Here is a 24,023-nt window from a genome sequence, read left to right as displayed (position 1 = left end):
GTAAATGCCTCAGAAAATCTTTTCATCTGCTTCTGTCAGTCAGAAAAATGACATGTACCCTGAATCGTGTTTGTCCTATTTTCTTGTTTCTTTTTTGATATTAGATTCATTTGTGATGCATCTTTTAGTTAAAAGTGAATTGTCAATATTATTATGCATACCTATCTGTGTTACAAAATTCAGCTGTTTACATGTACATATTCATCAAAAAGGGGATGTGCAGTTTATCATATTCCTATTTTGAAGTCTTGATCATGTTCATCATTATCATATCATTATCAATAATTTAGACATATTTTAAATGTGTGGTGGAAAAACACTCAACAAAACAATATATAGAGTTACAAGGTGCATGGAAACAGTAGAGCAGCTGAATCATTTGGGTGTCCCAATGGATAACAGCCAAATTATAAAGTGTTGGCTCTCTTTTGTTTTCATCATCGTCAGCTGCAGCAGCCACCGTCCTCGCTGTGACTCACTGTTGTTCAGTACAGTACTAAAAAACCTTAAGAAAGCACATTGCTGACTTGTCCACTTGAAAATCCCCCACAGGCGTCTCACCCCTGAGCGAGGCCAGATTAAGACAGCAGCGCAAGAGACGAGCTAATCCTTCAGAACTCCCCACACCATCCTGCTTGTTTGGCTATGAGACCGCCGGCTCCCAGGCTGCTCCCTCTGCAATTAGCTGATTTCTATCAAACCACACACACACACACACACACACACAGAAAACCACACATACTCACCCAAACGCACATACATGCACATTCAGGCAAACACTTGGGGCAATTAGCTTATCGACAGGTCACGCCCGCCAAGCCGCTCGCTGTCACTGTCCCTTTCGCTAAGTTGGAAACTACACCGTCTCATTCTCTTTCTTGCTCTCATTCTCTCAAAACCCCCATTTCCTTTCAAGTAGCTCAGCTGCCAGCAGGGTCTTTTTCTTGTATTAAGTTATCCTGAGTCTGTCCAACCATCACTCCTCTGTTTTCACAATATTGTGCCTCAACTTAGTTGAGGCCCTTTGAAGACAATGTGTTTACAGGTACAGTTTTTCCTCTCATGAGATGCCTGAAGAGTTTCACGTAAGTTCTTTTTGGAAAATAAGCACAATAGGTTGGCATCAGCCTCAAACAAGTGACTACAGAACTGTCTTTAAGGCTTGAGTGGTACAGATGTAGCAACTGGCGTACCTTCTCATAATATTTGATGTCGTACTCGAGGATAACTCCGTTGGGCTGATCGGGTTCGTGCCACAGCAGAGTCACGCTGTTCTGACTGGTGTTCTCCTGCCGGATCGCTAACACTTCAGAGGGGGCTGCACAAGAAACAGGGAAGACATGGTTTTGTCAACTCTAGATGTTTTTCCATGGTTACAGAGCGTAAGGAGATGAGGTTACTGTGAAGTAAGTAAAGGCCTACTCTGACAGGCTTTTTGTTTTGTTTGTTTTTTCACCTGCTGTTAGCTTTAACATAAACTGCAACTTACTCGCTGATGGCATCCAACTTTATTTCTAGAGTTTCTAGATTTTTAACTGCTAATAAGATAGAGGTTCTAATTGTTACCCAAGGCAAGGTGTAATTAACAAAGATTAAAAGATTTCTTGATGAAGTCTTACTTTAAACCTAGATTAAATGTAATTCTGTTGCACAAAAATATTGTAATGTTATCAGTGTATTAACTTGGCTTTTTATTTGTGTGCTGTACTCACATTTGGTCTTAAAATTAATTCAAAGTTGTATTACGGATGTATTAAAAAGAACAAAACCTAATTTTACATCCACAAACACTGCTTTTCACCTCCTGTCATTTGTACCAGACGCCCTTTTGGAAACTCAGGTTAGTCAGTGAGTCAGTCACAATCAGTTTTTGGAAACTGGTGAACTTAAGTTCTGTTTATGACGTCAGCGTGGAGCATAGAAGACAGTTAGCCATGAGTTCTGTTTGCTGACAGCAGCAGCTATTCCAACTAGTCCTTACAGAAACAAAGTGCACATTGCACAACCTGTTTTTCATTATCAGCACAAAATGTCACTGAGACAGCACATTCCTTTTAAATATTGTTATTTTGGCACTTCTGCACATTTGACAGTAAAAGAACCACAAAGAGAGAAAAGTATGTCTGATAAAGGGCCAAGGCTGGATTCAAACTCCGAATGATGTGACTGCAAGTGAGTCGCCAATAACTCACAGGTGACTTTTAAACTTGAGATTTAAACATTTTATTTCATTTCATTTTCATGACATTTCTCTTCTTTTGGCTTCTGATTATTATATAGTTTTCACACTGACTTATTTCAGGTTAGATTTGTGCACAGGGCATTGCACTTGCATGTATGAACATGCACCACTGATGCAATCATATCTTATGCTACCAATATAAACCAGTCACAATCCTGCTTTCAGTGCACCTTTCTAGATCTGTAACGACGTTGTCATCCATTTACTTTATGTGTTACACGTACAGATTTTGTATTTATGATTATTTATTTTATTATTTAAGACCACACTCCCTTTAAGCCAACTTATTTCTGAATGGCTCAGAGCAGGAGGTTTGTAAGGAGGGTGGAGATTCTGTGTCTACTAAAGCTATGGGCCTGAGATGACCACATCTGTGATGTCATAGATCCAAGAGTAGACATAATTGTCTGACGCCTGTGCTTTTGGCTCACGGGGATCACTTTAATATTCACTGGCTTTATTTTAATTAGAAACTACACCACTGTAACAGAATATAAATGACAGAAAATAAAGAAAGTCTCCTTAATGTATTTGTGAGAGATTTACAGACTCTTTAAATCTTTACCAAAAGACTTACAAAGATTTCTACTTGCGAATTCTCTTGAATTCACAGCTCGTTTTCTGCTGTCATTATTTTTTTAGTTTCTGTTAAGACACTTTCTCTTTTATTTCAAAATCTCTGTCATACACTTCAATTGTTTCTACTTTAAAGTCTGTGAGAAAGTAGCCATTAGCATGGCGATCACTGAGCTAGAGGCTTCAAATTGGACTTTACATCCTTGTACTCCATATTAGTTTACATTCCTTGTATTTTTTTCGGCTTTATATTTCCTAATTTTTTCTTTGTTTCTTTTTGTGTTTCTTGTGAGTTCTTTGTATTACTATTGCCTGTTTTTGAATTTCTACACTTTACAGATCCTTGTGTGGAGGGTGTGGCTTGTGCTCCAGCTCCTCTGGAGAAAAACGTCTATTATATATTTGGGGACTAGGAAGTAATGAAGTCACAAATACACACCTACCCTAATGCTGACTCTTCACCAAGATCATTTCCTCTCATCGCACTTCAGACAGAGAAATTTATTTTGAGGAAAAGTACAAGCCAAATACACTGGATATACATAAGGTTGTGATTAACTGAATTCAAAGTAAGGGCTGCCGACTAAACTCCTCGTAATGATTTCCAGTACGTCATTGTTCTGAACCCTACCTGCCTGGTTCGTTGTGATGTTGACCACGGCGTAAGGTGTTGGCTCATTGGTTAGGTGTGACACTGCATTCATGGCCAGGATGCGGAAGGAGTAGTTGGTGTGGGCCACCAGGTTGAGCACTGTCACCCAAGACTCCTTCAGCCCGGTCTGGCGAGGAACGAATCGGACCGCAGCCGTGCCCAAACGCTCCACCATCCCTCCTCCCCCTGCCCCAACACTTGCCCCTCCACCTGCCTTCCCTCCACCAGTGATGCCTCCAGGGGAGGATGAACAGTCCTCACAGGGCCCCCCTTCTCCTGAGCACTTCATACACAACACGCTGTACTGCAAGTCGCTGCGACCCCCTGTATCCAGAGGACGGTCCCACTCTAAATTCACAGAGGTCCCATTGACTGAGGAGATGACGTTTACTGGAGCAGATGGAGGGCCTGGAGAAAAGAGAGATTTGAGTTCATTCGGAGGTTTGATCATGTCTGAAAAAAAGTAAATTCGATTTCTGAGGCAAAGATAAGTTCAGCACATCATTTCATGGTTACCGTGTGCTGTTTGAGTGTGTTTATGTGCATGTCTTTTCACTTTTTCAAGGCAATCCCACACCTTGCCTGTGGGATTGGACTTTCTGGTACACGGTGTTTTTGTACTTACGGGAGCATGGAGCTGCCGGTGTGTCATCTGCTGCCCGATAGTAGTTGGTGTCACAGGGGCAGGAGAGGGCGGCTCTGGTCTCTGAGTGGCTGTGTTGAGGACATTTACCACACAGACCATCGCCTGCCACCGGCTTATAGAAACCCACCTCACAGGCTGCAGAAACGGGGAGATAGAGACAGAGAAAGAGTGAGAGAGGGGCAGGGAGAATAAATAGAGTAAATAGAGACCTTGCAGGGAAGCTGCATTGCCATAATCACTCAGACCATGATAAAATTCAGAGAGAGTGCATTCAGAGAGGCATGAATCACACTCTTATAGCAAGCTGTGCATATCAACGTGAAGCTTCAACTTTTTCAAAACTGTGTCATCTCCTCTAAAGCATTCATTTTAGGACATAGACCCACCCCAACTCCCCCTTAATCTATGTATAATTACAGGCCTTGTAACCGCAGAGACTGCAGAGCAGGGGAGATGAAAGTCATACTTCTTTCTGTTCAGATTTGGGCTGAAAAGGCGCTGCACTGTTGATACTCCCAGTGAGACCATCTGAATCCAGACTGTGTTTCAACCTTATTCAGTTGCTCTGATACATATTCACTTTTAACTCTGCACTGATTAATAATAGAGGGGCTCTGATAAATATATTCTCTTTCCAGGCGGTTAATAGGCTTCTGCTTTGGTAAATGGGGCAGGGGTAAACCTCGCGTACACGCAGCAAAGCAGCATATATGAAAACGATGCATCCCTGTTTGCTCTTCTTCGCACATGGTAATTTGCACTTCCCCAAAATGCTGTGTTTTAGTTTACAGATGCAGTCTTTGCCTAACCTTTCCTTCTAAAGCAAATAGAAGACCATTTTAGGGCTTTAGACATCAAAGACACTGAAAGAAACATAAAATGGGAAACCAAGAAGAGCAAATTTGTAAGAAAATATACAGCTGACATGTATTCCTGATTATTGAAGACATTTTTAGATATGTTTGTAAATGATTAAAACCACTCCCCATGCAAATGTTCAGCAAATTCATTCAATGTAGGGTCAGGCATTTGATTCAGTTATTTTTATGATATTATATTTTGAGAATCCCTCATAAAGCAGCTTTTAGTTATTTAAAACAGTGACAGCTGACAATATAAGAATCCGTCCCTATCTAAAATCTACCCATCTTCAGTGAATGGGAAGTTGCTACCACAATAATGTAATCCCACTGGCTTCCCCACAGCTGAAATTACAGCTTTTATCTGCCTGAACCTGGTGGCAGTGGGAAGTCATCCGTCCACTACTCAGTAGTTATGCACAGGTAAGCTTTGACTGACATATGAATATGAAATGGAAATGGGGACAAAATACAAACAATGTGGAGGACTTCTTGGCTCCAAAATTAAACCAAACCAAACAATCACGAAGTTCCCTCCATGTGTCAGTAGACCTCTTCATTAGATGCTTTAGGGTTAACAAAGAAAAGAAAGAAAACCTCTGATCTTTTATCCAAATGGAAGTCAAACCAGATTCAAAACGAACACCAGAGACCAATTAGCAATTGCAACACCAATTATGTCTTACACCACACCCACTTTGGAAAATATACAGTATTTATATACAAGATATGAACTAGTGATTTTGGGAGATACTTAAACAGTAGGGGTGCAACGATACACAAAATTCATGGTTCGGTTCGGTTCGATACTTTGGTGTCACGGTTCAATATTTTTTCGATACAAAAAATGTTCATGCTTTTTTAATTTGTCATTTATTAAAATTATAAATATATATTTTAACTCAAAAGTACAGTTTTTAAATTTAATGTTGCTGAAACAACAAAGTAATAAATCTATCTGATCGAGAAATCACTCATCTTTGGAAAAAGAGAATTTATTACAGAGAAATGGCTCTTTCCAAAATAAAAGCTATACTATACGCTTTTTCTGGGCTATATTCTCAGCAGCATATTAAACATATCAGGTCCCCATAAGGAGAATCATGTGCTAACGGCGGTCTAAATGACTCTGGTAAAGTTTGTAGCATGCGTGCTTGTTGTTTTTGTCTGCTTCCACTTGTCTTTGCACTACAGGGCTCGCAAAATCGCTAGCCCGACGTCCCGGGGCTAGCGAGTTTTCCAGTCGGGCTACCAGAATCTATCCCTGCCCTGCCCGTCGGGCTATCATAGAAAGGAAAAATATATGTCAATGCTTTTGCATTCTTTCGGAAATGTAGCTGGGTAAATATGTCATTGGCATCGGTGAGCCACTGTCAATATGTGACTAGGGCTGCTCAATTAATCGAATTTTAATCTAAATTACGATCTGGGCTTTCAACGATCATTAAAAATGACTGAGCCGATTATTAGCACCTCCCTCGTGCTTTACTCTCGCGCTGCTCCGTGTGGCAAATCGAGCGCACCTCTCTGCGTTTCAAACACGCGTCACAACAATTAAGAGGAGCTAACAGAGGGAAGCTCGGAAAGCTAAGCAGAAGTTATTTGGAGAGGAGAGTGACTGCCGTTGGTTGAAAAGAGAGGTAAAAAAACCCTTCAGTGGTGTAGAAACATTATGGGTTCGCAGAGTCAGACGTGGATCAAGTAGACATAGTGTGTAAACTTTGGTGTCTTAGCTGCACCACAGAGCGACATGGCAAAGTTCACTAAACATAGATGTTTACATTTTTTAACACATTTACATTTTATTTTTTATATTGCGCACAAGATAAGAAGTTGCAACGCGTGTTTGCGTACATAAGATTTTCTGGAGGAGGACAGACATTTGTTTAGAACTGTTAAAGATGTCGAAGAAGCTCCTTTAAGCAATTACTTTGGTGTTCCTCCACCTCCAAAGAAATGTCAGATGGAGTCCGAACCACAAAAGAAGCGCGTATTCTAGGAAAAGTGGTTGCAGGAAGTGAGCTGGCTTTAAACAAATGATGAACGTGCAGAATGTGCCATGAAAATCCCACTCTAGCAGACAAAAACACTGCCTTTTATATGGACGCAAACGCGCGTTGCAACTTCTTATCTGGTGCGGGTCTTTTATTTTGACAGCGAATGCGCACATGCGGACCACTTATGTGCACCCGTGTAAATAACATAATGTTCTGCCGGGTGTGTTGTTGGTTTCCCTCGATTTCTGAGTCGACAAGTGCCTTTGTTACTGGGACCAGTAATTTTAAGAAAGGCCCCCATTAGAACCCATGAGAAATGCAAGAAATGGATTATTGCTCAGTCTGCAAATAACATACTAAAAATCAATCCTGAAAAATCTGTTTAGAACAGCCTACTATGTTGCAAAGATTGAACTACCACTGGCAAAATTTAGCAGTCTTTGCAAACTTCAAAAAGCAAATGGCCTAGATCTTGGTTCCACTTGCCTCTTACCTGTGATTTCAGTGGAAATTTCAAATTCAGGATCTGACACAGACTGATTCATGTTCCACACAGTTCTTACAAGTTCATAGAAATTTCTGTTCAATTACATCCAAGTATTTGAGTTGATGATTGTAATTTTTATACAATATTGTAATTTGTGTTTCAACAATTTTTTGATTAATGTTTTGTTTCCGTTGCAATATTATACTTTAATGTATAATATTGTAACGGAAACAAAACATAAAAAAAATTGCTCCCTTTTTTATTCGGGCTACTTAAATTTATTTTGGGCTACCAAAAACTGAAGAGTCCCTGCCCGAAGGGCTACCAGGGATTTTGAAATTTTGCGAGCCCTGCACTAGGATGATGTCGGAGTAAATGTGCAGTCATATTCGTTGTGTTCCCACTAGTGCTGTCAGCGTTAATCTCGTTGAAATGACGTTAACGCCACAACACGGCAAATCTCCGTTAACGAGCTACCGCGGATCGCCCCGTGCATGGGGCTGGACGGCGTCAACACGTTAACAAGCTAACTGCGCTAACGCACTAGTTCCCACCAATGTAATTGAGCATTGCGTGGCACATCCGACATACTGTTTTACTTTTGTCCATGACGCGCTTACCTTCAGGGTCATACTTCACATAAAAACCAAAATAGTTCCAAACGCCAGATCTGAATGAGGGTGGAGGAGGTTCAATTTGCCATGTTGCAACGAGCAACTTCTGTCTCGCTAGCTTGCGCTGCGTTCAGTGGATCTGCGCTCGACAGTGCAGCCTAGGCGGATAAGTCGAACGCAGATCCACTGAGCTCTCAACACAGACAGCATCGTCAGAAGAAAAGTTGATAAAATAAATTAAAAATTTTGTATTGTTCGATACATATGCGTACCGAACCGAAAGCACTGTATCGAACGGTTCAATATCGATACGACTATTGTTGCACCCCTATTAAACAGGTAACATGTAAATGACTTTCAGGGGGGTAAAGGAGGAAGAGGCCATGGAGCCTCAGCAATAAGTGTTCAGGACACTGCCATGTTTGTATTTCAGAGCCAGAAGTGGCCATATTTACACTGAAATGTGACCAGTTTTATTTGGGTTTACTTATATAACAAGAACAATATAAAGCCTCACTTTATATTGTAAGCTAAGGGTGCTACAATTAGATAAAAAAAACAGTGCTAAATTATAAGCTACAGCTAGCAAGCAAGGTTAGCGAGCTGAATTCATGGCTGCAACACATACTTGCTAATTAATCGTGTGAGTGAATGAGCTGCCTGGACATGAGGACACAGGAGTATTTATGGAGAAAGTGGGTTTTATTTAACAAAAAAAGCAAAAAATATATTATATATAAGTAAACAAATAAAAAAACAAAAAAAGTAATAAAAGCAACTTAACAGAATACCACCAAACTAATTGCATTAAAAAAAACTGACTTAACAGACAAGACAAAGTGGATTTAAATATTAGCTCATCAGACTAGTCTAACACACAAGGGACAACTGACAAAACGCCCCCAAAATAATGAAATAGTTACTTCAGTTAATGGGAATTAAGCAGAAAACCAAATATGTCTCATAAGTCAAAGAAAAGAAACCAACACATTAACTTCCACTGTGTTTTTTTAATGCTTATTTTTCAGCCTTGAAAGCTTTCCATTTGGTTGGATCATATCCTTCATTGAACCTTTACTTGGATGTCTGTACACTCCAAGTACACACATACTAGATTTCACTCCATATTGGACTGTTATTACATTAGGTCACTGACTAAATCTGCCCAGACAGACACATCCATCCAACTTGTGCCAAAAAGCTTAAAACCTGCAGAAGTACATTTTGCCATGTGACAGGCAGAAAAATTCACAACATGAAAACCATATCAGTGAGGCTGGTAAACATTCTGTCAAAAAGGGGACTTTATATCGTAGCTTCAAAATCTGGCACCAAAGTTCTATTTTGAAGTGCAGCGAAAGCTTAAAGATTAATATATGCAAAACTGGCTATCAATTATAATCAATTATTTGAGGAAATAATCCATTTAAAACCTGTCAAGTATAGTAACAAAAAATTCTAAGAAACTGAAAGTAGCAACAGTGTCTGTCCTAGGAGATGTCAGCAGTGTTTCAATGATAAAGCCATCCATGTTAGTCCATCTATGTTCTATGTTCTGCTTATTCTGGATATGGAATCTAAGCAGAGACCACCTCCTTCTGCCATTAGTGGGTTCACCAAGACATTCCCAAGCCAGCCGAGAAGCATGTCCTAGGCCCAAGAGCCTCGTCCCAGCCTAAAACACCTCCCCTAAGAGGCACACAGAAATCAGATACCTGCCAGATAGAACAGAATAGACTAGACTAAACTAGAATAGAAGAATCCTTTAATTGACCCACAGGGGGAAATTTGGCTGGTAAGCAGCAAAAAAACAAAAACAAAACACATATACAAACAGAACAGGACACAGGACATAGAACAGAAACACACAATATTTTACATATCATGGACAATAGTTACCAAAACAGTACTGTACAGTTATTAAAATTAAAATACAGATAATTGGCAAACCCTGTCACTGTTCTGGGTCATTTTGACCCTGCTTTTTCGGTTTCTTGTATTTTGGTGTTTTTCCAGATTATGCTCATTATAATTATGTTCTGATTCTTTAGCTATCCTGTGTTGATTATTATTATTATTATTATTATTATTATTATCATTTCTGGTTTAGGTTTTGTTCTCTTGCCCTCATGTTTAGTTAGGGTTTGCCTGTGCTTAGTCTTCTCTGCCTGTATGTCCCTCTGTCTGTCCATGGTGTCACTGTGTCTGCTCGTGGATCTGTCTGTTAAGTTCGTGTCTTGTCTGGTCCTCTGTGTCTGTTAGTTTCCTGTTTTATTCTGAAGGTCCTTGTCTTATGTGAGTGTGTTCAGGTTACGTTTCCCCTGTCTTGTCAGCTGTGATTTCTCCCAGGTGTGTTCCCCTCCTGTCTCTCATTCCTTGATTACTGCCGTGTGTATATATAGCCCTGTGTTTCCTTTGTTCTCTGTCGCGTCGTACCCTCAACTAGCTGTGTGTTTTGTCTCCGTGTTTCCAGTCTTTTGTCTCTCGGCTCCAAGTGTTTGTTAGTAGCTTTGTGTTCTCAGTTTAGGGTGTTATTTCGAGTTATGTTTGGGTTTTTTGTCCCAGCAATAAAGCTGCGCTTTAAGTTTGACTTCCGTGTTGAGTCCTGCATTTTGGGTCCCCCACTCCTGCCTGCCTGCCACACAGCCAACCCTGACAAACCCAGGTTGTAGTGTGCAAACAGAGCAGGATACTGAAAGATGTTTAAATAGTTAAGAATGTTTAGAATAATTAAAAAAGTACAGATTGTGTATTGTACATGTGCATTAAAAAGTAGGCATGTAATTTCCAATAAGTTAGTATATATAAACTGAGAAAAGTAATGTGCAAGTTATAACAGTAGTAGTTGTCCGGTTGATTAGTGCAAATTACAGCGCTGATGTAAACATCTGTTTGTTGGGAGCAGTTTTGATTGTACAGTCTGACAGCTGCAGGGAGGAAGGACCTGCGGAAATGCTCCTTCATGCATCTAGGATGCAGCAGTCAGATACCTAAGCCACATCATATGGCTCTTATCCAGTGTGGAGGAGTAACAGCTCTACTCACCCCATCTCTACAATAGAGCCCTGACACCCTTCAGAAGAGGTTAATTTCTTTTCATTTCTTCACTGCACACTGATTATAACCATAGATAAGGGAAGGAAAGTAGATCGACTGGTAATTGGACAGTTTTACATTCACACTCAGCAGCTTCCTCGCCACAACAGACTGTAATGCAGTAAAGCAGATGCTGCACCAATCAGACAATGTGGTCTACTCTACCTTCATCTGTGAGCAAATTCACCATACTTCACACTCGCAACTTGTTCCAGATGCACAGTGGGCATTCCACTGGTTTCCAGCTACAGAAAACCAGACTGGTTCCAAATTATGTCTGCAGCATTTTAGATTCACGTAATATTTACAGAAATCAGCAATAGCTTGAAAATATTGTAGGTCAGTTTTTTTTTTTTTTTAACTTTATTCATTAATTTATTTTTTGAGAATATTTCATTGCACTCTGTATAAAAAGCTACATTACTGGTGTGGTAGCTTCGTCGACCTTTGTAAATTATACAATTCAAACGATATCATGACTGATATTTTCCATGAAGCAAAAGTTCGAACCGCTGATTTTAAATTAATAAACTCTTCACAGAGAAGCTGTCTAGAGATCGTTAACCTACATTTTCTAAGACTCTGGAAAAAAAGCATTCTAAATTTGTAGTTTTTACCCTCTCCTGACTTTGTGTGATCAAACATCTCTTTTGCCATCTGTTGGGTTTTTGTACTATTCTGATCCAAAATGGTCATTTACAGTCTTAACTCTACAAATTTCAATGTAAAACAGGACTATTCTAAAGGCACTTAATTTATAAGGAACATTTACATAATAGTAATACAGCCAGTTACAATATATTCTGGCTTTCAGGAAGTTTTAGCATCTAACAATTACTAATTTAAATTTTTGGATGCTTTGGGACTGTAGAGCTAGTTGTTTGTTCAGGTGTTTCTATTATCACTGAGCGGTGTATACATAAGAAGCACCCCTCTGTATAATACCCTGTAATTTAATAGCACCACAAACAGAAGGTTTATCTTCCAAAATAACCATAAAGTTGACTTAACAGCTCTCTAAGACTCTGATAAATTCTTCAAGCAGTCTGTTCTGGATCGAAGCACCAAGAGTGTCTGCACACAGCAAAATGGCAGATTGACACCGTGTTCATCATCTGTGGGTAACTTACAGTATTGTATATGGGACTGACTAACAAGTCTAATAACAAAGCTATCAAGCAAAATATGACATCACAAACAGCTGGAGCTGATATTGGTTGCAATACACAACAAGGATTTTAATTAATTACCTTTCATCAGGCTTGATGACTAGGATTTTAGACAATGGTGCACGCACAGTGTTTTGTTAGTCTTGTCCGTAATTCAATCTCTATTATTTATAATTCACCATTTAATATACCATGACTTGTTCCTGTCTGCCTGTCCTTTCAGACAAAGATATAGGCATCCATTAAGAGTGAGAAAGAGATCGAGAGAGGGGCTGCTGTGCTTCAAGATGTGTGTTTGTCATATAAAAACTGTCAGGGCTGATCACATCAAAAGACCTGGACAATCAATGTTATAAAAGAGCAACAGAAGACTTCTATGAGAAACGCATAACAATTAAAAGCTGAAAAAAAAATGAAAATATTACTTGTGGTGTTACTGTCAAAATCAGAAAGCATAATTTTTCATACATATTTTTTTAATGCTATTCAGAGTTATCTTATATTGCCTAACTAAATATATAATAATCTTCAGTAATATTGTCACATGTTGAAAATCTTAAATATCTTATATAGCATGCCACAAGAACATAAAAAAGCCGTAAGAAAACAGTTTTTAGGGGGCTGACACATTTGGGAACACAAACCAGAATGGGGAGCTGAGGTCGGTCAGCTGGTAAGTGTAAGGTGGAGAGGAGGCAGAAACAGCTTGCTTTACCAGCTCACATTTATTCTGCTGTTTACGAACAAATCCTGTGCTGAGACAAAAATGACTGGCTTTTATTTACAGACATCAGGCTGACATGCCTGCAAAACCGAGAGGGATCTGCAGTGTTTGCAGCACATACTTCAGCTAAGACGGTTCGGGGGATTTTACTTCGAAGTCCATGGATTCCACCACAAAGCTCATTCTGGGTATTTATCCTTGGTTGTCAGCAGTGAGCGAGTCAGTATGTAAGCAGTATTGTCCCAAGTGAGACGAATATATTTTATTTTGCCACTTGGGGGCAGCAAAACAATGTGTAAATACATAATTCATACACTATTGCATCATAAAGTTGTTTACGGGAAACATGTCACACTTTAAGAACAATGTCAGTATTTATATGAAGCCGTGTTTTTGGAGAATTTAAAGAATTAAAGTGTTCTTTAAACTCAGTTTTGGTCTCCACCAACTCATGAAGATGGTTTATCATTTATAATTGCATATTAAATTCTTCTGCATTAGTTGTCAAGTATGAACGATCAGATTTAAGTCTGGACTTTAAGTCTGATTAAGTCACTCCAAAATGGTGGACTTCTTTGAGTGTTTTGGATCATTGTCCTGCTGAAAAAGTGCACTTGACTCAAGCTTCACAGCTGGAAATTCCCCTTTGTGATTTTTGGTAGAAATTCTGGTATTCATGGTTCCATTAGTTACGGTAAGTTTTCCAGGTCCTAAAGCAGCAAAGTAGGCCCACACTATCACACTGTCACCACCATGTTTGACTGCTGGTATGATGTTCTTTTTATGAAATGATGTGTCAGTTTTACGCCAGGTGAAATGGGACTGAAACCTTCCAAAAAGTTCAGATTTTGTCTTGTCAGTCTTTTGTGGCCTTCTGGATGACTCATCGATGCAGAGTAGTGAGGAATAATTTTGGAAAGCCAGCCACTCCCAGCAAGGTTCACCACTGTTCCAAGTTTTCTCCATTTACGGATAATGTCTCTCACTATGTTTTGTTGGAGTCCCAAAGACTTTTTAGTTATTTTGTAACCGTTTACAGACTGATAGATGTCAATTACTTTGTTTCTCATCTGTTCTTGAGTTAGATTATGCCATGATGTGTTAACATAATCTTAGGATGCCTGAGGAATGGAGAAGTGTACTGGTACAAGAACAAGAACAAAGCTGATGTGAAGAGCTTTAGTAACTACAGAGGGATAAAACTGATGAGCCACACCATGAAGATATGGGAGAGCTGTGTAGATTTGAAGCTTTGAGAGCCTGGGGAGGTGGAGGGAAGCATGGGAGAAAAGAGGATTGAGAAGCAAGTAAGAACCATGTCTGTGAATGAAAAGAAGACAGGTGAAAAGGTGAAGATGTGAGGAACAGAGATAATGAAGGTGGGTGAGTTTAAATACTTGGGTTCAACCATCCAAAGTGACAGAGAGTGCACAAGAAAGCTAAAGAAGAGAGTGCAGGCAGGGTGGTGTGTGCAGAGATGAGTGCAGGGTGATTTGTGATAGAAAGATAGCAGCAAGAGTGAAAGGTTTACAAGATGGTAGTGAGACCTGTTATGACGTATGGGTTGGAGATGGTGGTACTAACAAAAAGACAGGAGGTGGAGCTACAGGTGCAGGTGGAGTTTAACATGCTACGATTTTCACTGGGAGTGACCAGGATGGACAAGGCTGGAAAGAAGTATATCAGAGAGACAAGTTGAGCATTTAGAGACAAAGTTAGAGAACTGAGATAGTTTGCACATGTTGCAGATGAACTGGACAAAGGATGTTTAATATTGAGCTTTTAGGCAAAAGGAAAAGAGAAAGACCCCAGGAGAAGTTCTTGGATGTAGTGAAAGAGGACATGCAAAGGTTTGGTGTGACGGAGGAGAATGCCAGGGATCGGGTGAGATGGAGGCAGATATGATCCCCAGAGGGAACATTTCAAAGAAGAAGAATCATGTAAATTAACCCACTACCAAAAGTGAGAGTTGGGTAAAACTCGAACCTGAGATTTTAGGGAGGTAGAACAGATCAATATTGGGTTCAGAGGTCTTAAAAGTGATGGTGGAAACAAAATCTTGTGCTACACAAGTTTCACAGCCTTCTGTTCAGTCTTCAGGGACATGCAATTTGGCTACAGGGCTGAATGCACTATAAATGGATAAAAACACATCTGTTCATGTGCTTTCCCTTTCAGAATACTATGTTTGTAGTGACCTCTGTGACTGCCATAAACAGGGCCTGTCAGACAGGGCAAAAAAAAAAAATCCTGCATTTAAGTACAGTTTCCTGAAGAAAAAGCTGCCCAATAGCACAGAGACCTGCTACAGAGACAGTGGAGCTCAAGCTGCTGGTTAAGGTTAGTTTGTTACCTTGGCATCAACACACTCAGATATAAAAGAAAACCCTCAAAAAACAGCACAAAATTCTGCATTTATCAATAATTAAGACTCTTCCAGTTAGTGCAGAAGCTCATCCCCAACCTGCAGAGGGCACTCGACCCTTTTTTCAGCTGTGAACCATGCCTCAGACTGGTGGGAATGAGCTTTCTTCAAAATGTTTCTGGGCTCAGCCTCAGAGATCAGATAAGGAGCTTGGTCATTCAAGAGGGTCCATATCATATCAAGAAGCGCACGTTGAGGTAAATGGGCAATCTAACTAGGATTTCTCCTGAATGTCTCTTAGGTGAGGTGTTTTTGGCACCTCAGAGCAGACCCTGGAAACACTGGAGATATTATGTTTCTTGGCTGGCATAAGGAATGTCCCCCTGAAAAGATAAAGGAAGTGGCCAGGGAGAGGCAGGGTCCAGGCATCTCTGTGTAGACTGCTGCCTCTGTGACCTGGACCCTGTTATCAGTTGTAGAAAATCCATGGAGGGATAATAATTTAGACCCCAAAATATGAAAATCTTACTATGAAAATCGAATTTTCAGTATATTATATAGTTTTAAACTGCTGAAATTTCCTTTAGAACAAAACCTCTAAATAAAAATTGCATTAGCTTCACTGAAATAGCAACACACCACATAAACAGACCCACACTTACCTGCAAAAAAGAGGAACTGTTTGGATATGTATACACACACACAGACACACACACGGTCACGCGTATCACTATAGATAAACAGACAGGGGGTGATAGTGTTCTGCTCTTTCACTCCCTAACAGGAGCCAGAAACTATTTGTATTTACAATATTTATCTCAGACTGTTTTCTCTTCCTCCTTTTTTTATCCCGTTAATCCCTCCATCCCTTGATGTTTTTTTGTGAGGCCCCTGAGTTGAAAAGCAGGTCACGATAAACATCGGAACAGCTCGTTCATCAATGGGAGAGGCGGCGAGAGCTTTGAAGTCTCTGACAGATTCACCAGGAGTTTCACGCACACACACACTCGCGCACACACACAGAAAGGTTATGGTAATGCAAAAAATGCACAAACATACACATTAGGGTGATGTCTGATGCTGCCACAGTAACCACACGCAGCGTGAATTTATCAACCCACAGGTGAATATGCAAAGGCAGAGAGAAGGTGCTTTGTAGCAGGACCAGCTGTGATAACCTTTCATTTCACATCTGACGTGCTGCTCATTTGATGCTCTGGATGGAGGAAAAATTAAGATATAACTGGGAATTACAAAAACTAATGCCGTCATCAAAACACGAGTAACATGATCAACTGGGGGGGGAATAACTAGTGAATTCTTGGCTGCCGTCAGGAACTTTGAATAGCAAGATGTTTCTTTTTTCCTGATGTTAATGTCTCGAGCAGTCTAGTAAAAAATCTCATCAGTGCCAAGCAAAGACGAGCAGAACCAGCAGCCTATAGCAGGGCCTGCTTGGCTTTTTGTCTGTGTCACAAGGTCTGATGGATTGCTTCACAGCACAAAACAGAAACTGTTTTGGAGTGTTTCTTTCGTAGTCCCAAAGTTTTGATTGACGGCCAGAGATTGTCACTTTTGTTCACTCTCATTTCCAGCTATTTAAATTTCTGAATGTGCATTGCCAATTTCTACTTTAGCTAAACAATAGCAACCAGTAGCTGATACTGTCTGCTCTCACAATGAGTTTCAGCCGTTGTTTCAGTGCATTTTGCAGCTGTAAGAACTTTTCTCTCCAAAGATATAGGACATTAAACTCCAAATGTAATATTAAAGAAAATGCAAACTAATGAGCGCTCTTGATTTTATGTGCAAATTTCAACACTTACGTCACATTATGATTCCAGCTTCAAATTTCAATATGAAGCCTGTTTTACTGGGCTCTTAGCTAGAAAGATGTTTGATAGGCACTTTATTGATCCCACAGGGGAAATGACTGTATTACAGCAGTGTGATAAAGAATAAGCACGGTATAATCTGCAGTTGTTAAAAGTACCACAGGCCCACAGTGAAGGCTGAAGGTTTAAAAATGTGGGGATTTGCAAAGACTAAGAGAAGAAAATCAAAGATCCCTCTAAGTGTGAAATCCAATACTTCTATAATGTTACATTTCAGGGCTACCCCTTTACAAAAAAGTATAATGTGGAGTTGATCTTCATTAAAAAGATCAGCTGCATGTGATACTTATCTCCTTCTGGTGCTATTTTAGTCATAGAAGCACAAGGCAGGCGCTTTAGTGAACGTGCCACACTCAGCAGTCGTCAGAAATGGTGCCAATTATGTTTTATATAAGATCCACGCTGGTTCGTCTATAAGGAACTCCTGGATGTAGGTGGTTGATGCACTTATGCACAAAATCTGTCAGTAAAGAGAATACATGACAGCATGATAGGATGTTTCCATGAATGAATGAACCAGGAGTCAAAAATTACTCATGAAGAAGAATGGCAGAGCCACACCTATCATGCAGTACTGCTTACTACAAATAAAGGCTGAATAAACATGAATTATTAACATTTTACGTAGTTCTTAAAGTTGTTTCCCTTCAAAGTGACATTTGTCTGTTTGTTTTCGTGTTTCAATAAAGCGTGGATGTGAATTATTAGCCCAGTATTCCTGCAGCAGCTCCTCCTCGCCTGCACCTGCGTCTGCTTCTGTTCCTCCAACACAGAGATGATTTTAGCCTCCAGAACATTAATTAACGTCAACAACATTAATTAAAAGGCAGATTCCCCAAACATGTCAAGATGAGAAATATTTAGGTTTGCTTAGCTAGAAAGTTCTAAATCTAAATACTGTGTTTGTGTGACGACTTGCTCGTTGCGTCAGGGATTGGCAGACATCTTCATAGCAGGAAAAGGAAAAAAACTCGAGCGATAAAGAACATGTAACATATTGAATTAAACATGCTACAAGTTTGAAAATAAAGCTGTGAACTAAACGTTGTTCGCAGCTTTGCAGCAGCATGAAATGCTAATTTTGTTGATTTTATAACAAACACTTGTTTTGATGTTTAACAACATGTATGCTCATCCTGGGAGCCAGAAGATTCAGACAGAATCAGTTCAAGCAACAATTTTTGTTCCACATGACACACAACAAGCACTGTTCTCATAAATCACGCCTCACTGTCTAGTTTTAAAAAAATAAATGTTTAATATTATTTAATAAGGATAAAAGCTGGTGACTCTGTTCTTCCTGTACATTAAACTTGCGTGTTTTTAGACAGTTTCTGCGTCCGTAGCTGCTGTTTTATTATTAAAATCTTACCCAAACCTCATAACTGTCCTTAAACTGCCGTCTTCTGTGATTTGTCACCTCATCTCAGCTTTATTCCAATACTTTACCTTTAAACATTACAAAGTCTAAGCTGACCCCACCTCAGCCCTAGCCCCAAGCCTAACCCTAACCTTATGTTTTGGAGAAAAGCAACATGGAAAAAAGTATGTGTACATAAAATGTTTTTGGTAAGACACACATAAAAAACTATTTACAGTCCCACCAAAAACAAAAAGTTCGTTTTTGTTCATTTATTGTCTCCTCATTGCCAAGAGAACTATTTTAACCCTCTGAGGTCTAAACCTAATTTTAAGGTGGAGTAGAGGTAGTGCTCCACTCCAGGGCCTGCCCAGCTGCCTCCAGGGAGCTCTGTTGTCAGTCTTGTTGTCAGGTATGTAGAAAGTATGTGGTACAACCAGTGTGTGGGCCACTCTTGCTTGTGTTGTTGCTGGTCAGTCAGCCAACCCTGCAGGACAACTGAGTTCTAAAATACAAAGCGTGATGACAGGAGACCCTGCCCACTTTTTAAATCTTGCGTAAGCTGAAGTTTATATCGTTCAACAGTCTAAAAATATACAAGTAGTATAATTTTCTGCACTCAGGTACTACTGAGCAATTAACCAAACCACTTCTTTGAAAGCTGTTCCAGTGAAACAAGGAGCTCTTAGAAATGCAGTCAAAACTTATCAATAAGGAAAGCCAGTCATAATTAAACAGCTGTGTGGATATCTGCTTTTATGCAGTTTTCTGGTGAACAGGAAGCTGGCAGAGGTGTGGTGTGAAGTGGCTCAGATCCTTTAGGCAAACTGTTTACAGAGTATGTACTTTGGTAGTATGCATGAGTGTATGCATGTGTGGCTGTTTGCGTATTGCCCACCATGTCAGTACCTGTCAGTGTAGTGCAAACGCTACAGCAGAATTTGCATCACAATGAATCTTAATAGCCATGTGCAGCATTGTGTGCTGACCTTGATTTATTCCCTGTATAAGTGGGTAAATAAATACATTGGGGGAAAAAGAGGGAGCTGGAGAAAGCACATCACTGTCCCATGCGTGAGGAGACTGTGAGGGAGGAGCACGGATGAGTGGGGGTCTCAAGTACAGCCTGGACGGGCCGGTGAAAGCTCACAGTGTTTGTGCAGCACTGGCTCTGAGCCCTCTCTGCTCCAATAAGGTAATTTTGTAATGCTGGGGAAAATATCTAATAAATCAATAAATAAAATCAATAAATCAATTCTGAAGGAGGAGCAAAATAGAAACATTGTGGTGTTGTATTAAAAGTCCATAAAATGATTAAAGGAAGGAAAAAACAGTCAAAACTTGATGAATCACATTAAAGTATCCTTACAGCACTGAGATGTGCATAGCAAGCAGTTGAAGTTGAAATGCATTAGTACGCTGATGGTCACACACTATGCCCCTCAATTAATTCTCAGCTATGCTGACTCCATTTGTTATTTCTTAATGGTTTTCTAGTAGAGCTTTTTGTTTGGTCCCTTTTTCTCCTACTTAACTGACTGCTGCGTTGTACAAACGTCAAGTTTTCTTGCAGTGCCCATTGTAAAATATAGGCGCTAATTTTAAGTTTATTGCTACAGTCATTTTTGTCTGTTTTGCTTTTGTTGCTGTTTGAATCGTTCTCCTTTTGCCTGTGGGTGCTTCAGTTTGCTCGCGTCGTAAAATCTGTTTGTTAGATTAATTGGTGTGGATGCAGGGTGACCAGATGTCCCATTTTATGTGGGACTGCACAGCATTTTTATCTCTTATCCTCCTGTCCCACATATTAAAGATGTTGCCCCACATTTTATAGGCTCCAGTTTACAAAGGTCAAATCGCATCTCAAAAGAAACATGTTGTTCAAAAACAGGTGTCATCCCTGCCATAGCAGCCCCACTGAAACCCAAAGATGGCAGCTGTAAAAAACCTAGGGTTACAGTTTCCGTAAGTGTTTCCTTATACACTTACATATCCAGCGCTGATCTCTTAAACCTTGCAAAGCACTGACCTTATAATAAAACACGCATTCTCCAAAATCTAGTGATAAACTTTGCCAAAGGCTTCGAAGCTGCTTCCCCAGGGAGCAAATGAAGGCACTAACAAGCTGCTGAAGCTGTCTGAGTGATGGATGAATGTGTTGGTAAGATCAGCTGTGGAAATGGGACACTCACCATCCGCACTGTCCCTCCTGCTACATCAATAGTCCAGATACCAACAGCTGAATAGCTGCACTACTACATCTCACTGCACACTTTAAACGGGGACGTTACCTTTCAATTTGAGGTAAGCTCGATATACTTCTAACCCTGAGCAGAAAATGGATGGGGCTGGTTAAGGATCATTTAAGGACATTTAAGTTATGAATGGGTTCAGCTGAGCTGTGTTGAGGTCAAAGGACAGCACGTTTTTTTAGTAAAACAACAGATTTTTGACCAACCCCTGCATTAACAGGTGCTTTAGTATATCTGATAGAGAAAAGATAGTCAGCAGGGTCACAGTAAATGTGAGGAAACATTTATTAGAGCTTGAACAAATGAGACCAAATGCTGTTAAACCTGCGGACTGGTTTTGAAATACTGCTGGCCATTTAACATCACAGCCCAAAATAAAAGGAAAAACATCCACTGGAGAAAAATGGCCAGCTTTACAGCTTCCGAGTTAAGAGCATTTGTTTCTCTGACTGAGTGCTTTGTCTTCCCCTGGCAATATGATCAAAACACACATTTAAAGTCATCTGTCTGGTAATTATCTGACCTGAGAGAGAAACTGTTGCTAGAGGGAAAAAAGGACTCAAAGCAAACTAGTTTCATGATATTAGTTTAGATTATCGGCTGTAACTGCACAAATGAGTTACCAGCATTTTTACTGAGTAATAAAGTTTGCCAGGACTTTGTTAACTGTACAGTTTGCTAATCTTTCAGCTTTTAGCTACTAAATTAGATCTCTGATGTCAAATTAGACATCAGTGCTAATTTCATTGACCAATCCTTTTCGTCATAGTCTTCATCAACAACCTTTGTTTTTCCCAATGAGAACAAAAACTAGATAAAAACCTGTGCACAAAGAAAAAAAATTATAATGAAGTGTATTATCAGTTTCATCAGCGAATAAAAGTGAGATAAAATATTCTCTGATACTTCCTGTTTCTCATGAAAATGTGACAAAATGCCAACGCTTCAGAGAAAGACAAGAGTAGACACATCGAGCAATTTTGCAATTGATGCCAAAGAAAATAAGACGCCAATAAAAGCATGTGGAGCAACTCTCACTGGTAAAACATGGCAAACTTTTACACATTATATTTTAGTCAGCTGTATTGACTTTAGATTTAGTCTTTGATAATCTAGGCTTTTATTAGTCTAGTTTTGTTTACTTTCATAGCCAAGAGGTTAACAAAGGTAAACAGAAGTTTTCCCAGTCCCTACTAATGAATGTTATCTTGTTTCAGGATACATGACCTGTCATCATCCAAAGACACATCTGCTTACCTGTATCTTTTGCTCGTTTCTCTTCTTCTTTTCTGTTTTGTCTAAACTGAGGACCTGATGGCTTTGACCCTTTCTTGTCCATCTTCCATCAGTAATTTTGCACTCCAGTATCACCACAACATAAACTAATAGACTAATAGACCTACACCTTAGTGCACAGATTTGGTTTGTATAGGGGTTTTTTCTGGAATTTGACACAACCCAGGAAAAATAATTAATACATAATGAGCTTGGATTGACAACATTATGAATGAAATGAGCTCTATTTGGGAGCAGTCCGCCCCCTCCCCTTGTGTGTGAGACTTGGTGCAGGCGCACCGAGGGCCCTCGTGATCACTTTTTCCGTATATGTGTGTGACAGAATTTAGAAAACAAAAATTATAGGTCTGTATCATAATGTCTTCAGTTTTTGTGTTTGTTGTAGGTCTGTACACATCTGGTACGCAGAATGAAAAAAACTTTGTACAAACTGCCGTTAACAGAGACATTTCAGGGAATTTGAGTCATTCTGTGCTCCAAATGGATTAATCGCGTTAATCGTAATGACGCCGTTAACTTTGACAGCCCTAGTTTGTTAGTTTGTTTTTATTTTGTTTTATTTTGCGAGCTGGTTATTAGATGCCGCTCCAGCCAGCCAGAGAATCCCCCGCCGTCCCGCCCCTCTCCTCCCTGTGTGGCAAGCAGCAGGCGCACCTCGCAAATGGAAGGTGCCTTTACTCCCTAAAAATGGGCAATAGAAAACCAATCGGTGCCCACGCAAACCCCAAAATGCGCTGGCATGATGTCGGGGCAGTATGGATGCAAGCAACTTTTTTTTGCCGATGCCATGATGCCGCCCCCACCACGATGTCGCCCTGGGCAACCGCCCAGTGTTGCCCATATCAAAAACCACTACTGAGCTTCAGTAAGAAGGTTGTAAAGCTGAAGATGATTCAGACCTCAAGCCTTTATGACACTGAAAACAGCCTTTCTGTTTCTAACCTTGTAACATCACCAGGTCTCTGTGGCCCATCTGTGGTTAACTTTGCGGGTGGAGGCAGCGGCAGAGATCTGGTGGGGTTAGCATCCCCCCACGTTTTACCTGTTAAGATGAAGATGTCAGAGTAACCTGTAGCTTTTGAGGCGTTACACCTACTTCAGTTCTACGATGTTAACACAAAGCTAGCAGCAGGAGATCCCTGAGCCTGATGAACCGAGCTTGATTTTACAATGTTAAGAAGTAGAGATCTACAGGAGTTTTCCTTGAATAAATCCACTGCCATCAGCTCTGTGGGCTGTCTTTCACCATCAACACAGTAGTAAATAAGCTTGTTAGTTCTTTTATACAATTTGCTTTTTGGAAATTAAAAATTTTTTTTTTCTTATTATCAACTGGAAACTGCACTAACGTCACGAACTTTCCTTTCTAAAAACAACAAATGAGTAAAGGGATGGATTGCTTTTTAAAAAACTAAGCATCATGTGTGATACATTGCTTTCTGTGAGTAATGACCCCTACATTTTTGTATCATTATGATAAATGATACAACTGATTCCTCTTTTGTTGTCAACATTTCTGTAAGAAGAACTGATTTTAGAAAAACTAAGACAAATAACAAGTATGGCGTCGATGTCTTCAGTCCCTATACGTTCCTGCCTCCCCTCACCTCCCCGTTGGCCTCCACGCTGGGTTCAAATCAATTCCATCAATGAAGCCATCACAAAGGGAACATTACCACAGTGTTTTCCTGTGGAACAGGCCTGGTAATTACAAATCAAACGAGACAAATACATCCCGGTTAATGAGCGTTAAACGGATGTTAATTATCCGATTGAATGGCTGTCACCATTAAAC

At 40.0% G+C, this 24,023-nt stretch overlaps 1 protein-coding gene across 5 annotated transcripts in view; it reads right to left on the bottom strand.

Annotated features, from left to right (window-relative positions):
- Positions 1-24,023, bottom strand: part of epha8 (eph receptor A8) — a 134,693-nt gene that overhangs the window by 31,220 nt on the left and 79,450 nt on the right. For all 5 annotated transcript variants that reach the window (XM_063474846.1, XM_063474847.1, XM_063474848.1 and 2 more), the window contains 3 exons: positions 4,096-4,251; positions 3,450-3,878; positions 1,194-1,318 (listed from right to left, as the gene is read on the bottom strand). In XM_063474846.1, coding sequence (XP_063330916.1) covers positions 1,194-1,318; positions 3,450-3,878; positions 4,096-4,251 — 710 coding nt within the window. The remainder of the gene's footprint in view (positions 1-1,193; positions 1,319-3,449; positions 3,879-4,095; positions 4,252-24,023) is intronic.

This window comes from Pelmatolapia mariae, linkage group LG5 (genome assembly GCF_036321145.2).
Source record: "Pelmatolapia mariae isolate MD_Pm_ZW linkage group LG5, Pm_UMD_F_2, whole genome shotgun sequence".
NCBI classification, from domain to species: Eukaryota; Metazoa; Chordata; class Actinopteri; order Cichliformes; family Cichlidae; genus Pelmatolapia; species Pelmatolapia mariae.
Note: the sequence above shows the minus strand (reverse complement) of the source record. Positions and strands in the feature narration are given on the sequence as shown.